The sequence below is a fragment of the Alosa pseudoharengus genome, unplaced genomic scaffold (genome assembly GCF_046254945.1).
Source record: "Alosa pseudoharengus isolate Yale_2024_CS ecotype anadromous, Long Island Sound unplaced genomic scaffold, YU_APseudo_1.1 YU_APseudo_1.1_scf_22, whole genome shotgun sequence".
Classification (NCBI taxonomy): domain Eukaryota; kingdom Metazoa; phylum Chordata; class Actinopteri; order Clupeiformes; family Clupeidae; genus Alosa; species Alosa pseudoharengus.
The window spans coordinates 9,488,455-9,493,454 of NW_027468680.1; the positions used below are offsets into that span (position 1 = coordinate 9,488,455).

Consider the following 5,000-nt stretch of genomic DNA (forward strand, 5'->3'; position numbering starts at 1 on the left):
GATTTTCTCCCTCTGCAGGCCAAGAGGCGCGCGCACACACACACACACACACACACACACACACACACACACACACACACACACACACACACACACACACACACACACACACACACACACATGCTGATTCCCCATCTATCAGTATCCCTCACTCCGGGAAGTCCTGCTCTCAGACTGTAGGGCTTGCAATTGTTCCACCTCTCCTCTCAAGCTATCCTGCCCTTCTTCTGCCCTTCCTCTCTCATCCCTCTCTCCACCCCTCCTCTCTCATCCCTCTCTCCACCCCTCCTCTCTCATCCCTCTCTCCAGTCCTCCTCTCCCGAGGATAGACGGATGGATGGATGGCTGGATGGATTCAGCGGAGAGGAAAACAGGCAGGAGTGAAAGACGAGCACAGAATAGTAATGTCACACTTTTATATCAGTGACTTTGTGTATGTGATCATGTATGGGTTTCTCTCAATCACACACACACACACACTGACGCGCACACACACACACACACACACACACACACACACACACACACACACACACACTCGAACACACACACACACTCTCTCTCTCAGTCAAGCTGTTAACATTGGCACTGGAAGCAGCCCTATCAAAACTGCACACAGCTGAGGGCAGTGAGTAAGTCGATGTGTGTGCGCCCTTGTTTTCAGTGCAGCTGTCACACTTTAAAACCTTGTGTGTGTGTGTGTGTGTGTGTGTGTGTGTGTGTGTGTGTGTGTGTGTGTGTGTGTGTGTGCATGATTGTGTGAGAATGTGTGTGCTTACGGCCCCAGTCCCCCTGATAATACATCAGTTGGCCTCTTGTGCAAACTTTAATAACTTTGCAAAGCGCAAGTCCACACAAACAAGAGTCCTCCACAGACACACTTACACACACACACACATACACAAACATTCAACAATGACAGCACATCTGCTGAACGTTGCCTAAATGCCTATGCATACAAGCCGTTGTTATGACAACCCAGTCATGTGACCTTTTAAGCCAAAGCTTATAGTTGGTATGAGGTCTTACGTATTAGCCTTTAAAGACAGACATTCTCTGTGTGAGAGCAGTACAGTTTCTCCTCATATTCAAGAACAACAGAGAGAGAAAGAGAGAGAGAGAAACAGAGAGAGAGGAGGATTGTACCTTTAGCTCCTGTGCCCTGTGACTAAAGGGAGTTATAAGACAAGGAGTGTGAGAAAGAGGTCACAAGAGAGAGAGAGAGAGGGAGAGAGAGAGAGAGAGAGAGAGAGAGAGAGAGACAGAGAGAGAGGAGGACGGTGAGGTCCGGTTTTGTAGAGGCTTGTATACTGGTGGGGGAGGGGGTTGAGAGAGAGAGAGAGAGAGAGAGAGAGAGAGAGAGAGAGAAAGGGAGAAAGGGATGGAGAGAGGAAAGCATGAGAGGTAAAGGAAGAGCGTACGTTTCTCTAGAATCTTGTATATACTTCCTGTTACCTGTCTCTTGAGGGGGAACTTGGACAGTTTCTGGACAGGCGGACTGGGCAGCGTCTTCTGGGTGTGCATGCGCATGCGACACAGGATGACGATGACCACAGCCAGGATGAAGAGAACGCAGCCCGTCACGTAGATCAGGATGTCCGCATAGTCGTCCTCCTTTCCCGGCTCCACTGCTAACAGAGGGCGGAGGTTACAGAGGCCAGAGGGGTGAGAGGTCAAAGTTCAGCTGGGTCATGGTCAGTCACCTCTACCTTATTAAACCTTCAAAATGAGTCTACGACCAGACTCCTTTGGGAATGTCTTCCCTGTGTAAATCTATTTCAAATATCTACTTATTAAGAGGATAAAATGTCCTATTTTGTGGTGATAGTACAAATAAAACAATAGAAATATGTTTAAGATTCACTTGGAATTGTCTGCTTCCAACTCAGTAGCACAATTATGTTTCCTTTAAAGAGAGAGACAGATTTAAATCTGGACTGTTCCTGTGCATAAAAAAAAAAAAAAAACCTGTTTATCTCCAAGTTCCTTGGTAGAGTAAAACATTTAATTAGAAAACGATAAGCTTAACTCATCAGGGATATGAGTATGAGAGTGTGTTTTTGTGTGTCTGAGTACAAAAACTATGCTTTAAAGCAATCTTGATGGAGACGTCAGTTTCGCCTCGGCAAGATCACACTGGGTCTAATGTGTGTCCCATGTTTGTGTTCAAAGATACACCTGAGGGTATCATATTTTGTCCACACACACACACACACACACACACACACACAAACAAACATACACACAAACACTCACACACATTATGCACACACACACACAAACACACACACACACACACACACACACACACACACACACAGAGGGAGAGACACTAATTACAACACTGTCCCGTTCCCTACTGGTTCTCACGTCTCTGCCTGCTCTTTCTCCAGGGACGTCATTATTCTGTCCAACAAGCTCATTAATGAAAAACGACAAAATCACTTAGCTTCCATGAGATGAGATGGCCTGGATGTAGGTGTGCTTAAATTCATTTCACAGTGAGTGTGTCTCAGTGTGTGCACATGCCAATGTGTGTGTATCTCTCTCACTGTGTAAATTAATTTCATTATGTGTGTGTGTGTGTGTGTGTGTGTGTGTGCGTGTGTGTGTGTGTGTGTGTGTGTATCTGTGTGTGCGTGTGTGTGTGTGCATGCGTGCATGCATGTTTGTGTGTGTATGTTAATTAAATTGGATCTCCTGGGGTATTGACTGAAGTCCTGCTATCTACTGTGATCTACTTCATAGCTCATCCTAGTGTGTGAAAATTCTGAGAAAACAAAATTGTGTAAAATACAGTACATTACACGCACCCACACACACACAGACACACACACACACACCCTTTGGATGAGTAAAGCTAGTCGTTTTCATCTAAACCTCCACCACAATAAGAGCCTTCACAAGCCTACCCCCCATGAACATGGAGAAGCCCCCACCTCACACATGTGCTACTGAGTTTGAAAAAGCATGACATTTATCTTCACACTGTGGTTGTAATTTAACTTTAATTTCTCATTGTTCATTCATAAGAGCTCATTAGGGTGCACACATCAGAGGCCGATAATGAGAACACGGTAGGGGAGGGGAGGAGTGATTTGGGGGGGGGGGGGTGATAAGGGCGAGGAGGCGAGAGGAGACGACAGAATAGGAGATGAGAGGAGGTGAGGAGAAGAGGAGAGGAGAGGAGAGGAAAGGAGGAGAGAGGAGAGGAGAGGAGAGGAGAGGAAATGAGAGGAGAGGAGAGGAGAGGAGAGGAGAGGAGAGGAGAGGAAAGGAGAGGAGAGGAGGTGAGGAGAGGAGGTGAGGAGAGAAGGAGAGGAGATGAGAGGAGAGGAGAGGAAAGGAGAGGAGAGGAGAGGAGGAGAGGATGAGAGAGGAGAGGAGAGGAGGAGTGATGAGGGGTGAGGAGGAGAGAGGAGAGGAGAGGAGGTGAGGAGAGGAGAGGAGAGGAGGTGAGGAGAGGAGAGGAAAGGAGAGGAGGTGAGGAGAGGAGAGGAGAGGAGAGGAAAGGAGAGGAGGAGAGAGGAGAGGAGGAGTGATGAGGTGAGGAGAGGAGGAGTGATGAGGGGTGAGGAGGAGAGAGGAAATGAGAGGAGGGGAGAGGAGAGGAGAGGAAAGGAGAGGAGATGAGAGGAGAGAAGAGAGGAGAGGAGAGGAGATGAGGGGAGAGGAGAGGAGGGGAGAGGAGATGAGAGGAGATGAGATGAGATGAGATGAGATGAGAGGAGAGGAGAGGAGAGGAAAGGAGGAGAGGAGAGGAGAGGAGGGGAGAGGAGAGGAAAGGAGAGGAGATGAGAGGAGAGGAGAAGAGAGGAGAGGAGAGGAGATGAGGGGAGAGGAGAGGAGAGGAGAGGAGAGGAGAGGAGATGAGGGGAGAGGAGATGAGAGGAGATGAGATGAGATGAGATGAGATGAGATGAGAGGAGAGGAGAGGAGAGGAAAGGAGAGGAGAGGAGAGAGGAGGAGTGATAAGGGGTGAGGAGGCAAGAGGAGAGGAGATGAGAAGAAAAGGAGAGGAGAGGAAAGGAGAGGAGAGGAAAAGACAAAAGAGGAGATGAGGAGGAGAGAGGAGAGGAGGAGACAGAAGAGGAGATGAGAGGAGGAGAGAGGAGAGGAGGAGACAGAAGAGGCGATGAGAGGAGGAGAGAGGAGAGGAGGAGACAGAAGAGGAGAGGAGAGCAGAGCAGGCGAGGCGAGAGAAAGAAGGGGAGAAAAGAAGAGATGAGGAAGAGAAAGGACAGACAGGCAAACACCAGGGCAGCATTAGTGCAGTCATGTGGATGATTAACATGGAGCAGCTAAATACTAAATCACACAACAGGGAGGAACACATTGAGGGGTGCAGAGAGGAAGAGAGGAATAAACAGAGAGAGAGAGAGAGAGAGAGAGAGAGAGAGAGAGAGAGAGAGAGAGAGAGAGAGAGAGAGAGAGAGAGAGAGAGAGAGAGAGAGAGAGAGAGAGAGAGAGAGAGAGAGAGAGGATATATCATAGCAAATAAAAAATAACAAAAACACTGAAGAAACACAGGACAATGACAAACCGTGTTTAGCACAAAAGAGATAGAGAAAGACATGAGAGATTAAACATGTACAGTCAATTAATATGGCAAAATATGGCAATGATGGACAGATAGGGCAGCGGAAATAAAGAGCAAGAGAGAAGCAGAGAGAAGATAGAGAGAGAGAGAGAGAGAGAGAGAGAGAGAGAGAGAGAGAGAGAGGTGGTAAGAGACGGCAAGGGACAGAGGGAACCCGCAAGGTAGTACCTGGGAGCACGGTTAGCCAGGCAGAGTGATAGGCATAGCCGATAGAGTTCCCCGCTAGACAAGTGTACTCGCCGGCGTCCTCAAAAGACACGTTGGGGAGGAAGAGAACCTCCAGCTCCTTATCGGTGGTGTTAATACCCGCAGTCTGGAGATGGACAGACAGAGAGACACAGAGAGAGAGAGAGAGAGAAAGAGAACCCACAGAGAGAGAGGAAGAGAGAGAGTGTCAAGA

At 48.2% G+C, this 5,000-nt stretch overlaps 1 protein-coding gene across 5 annotated transcripts in view; it reads right to left on the reverse strand.

The window, feature by feature from the left end:
- Positions 1 to 5,000, reverse strand: part of fgfr3 (fibroblast growth factor receptor 3) — a 59,608-nt gene that overhangs the window by 11,948 nt on the left and 42,660 nt on the right. For 3 of the 5 annotated variants that reach the window (XM_076300450.1, XM_076300447.1, XM_076300446.1), the window contains 2 exons: positions 4,769 to 4,913; positions 1,456 to 1,631 (listed from right to left, as the gene is read on the reverse strand). In XM_076300450.1, the coding sequence (XP_076156565.1) occupies positions 1,456 to 1,631; positions 4,769 to 4,913 (321 nt within the window). The remainder of the gene's footprint in view (positions 1 to 1,455; positions 1,632 to 4,768; positions 4,914 to 5,000) is intronic. The other 2 variants (XM_076300449.1, XM_076300448.1) reach the window with 1 other exon arrangement.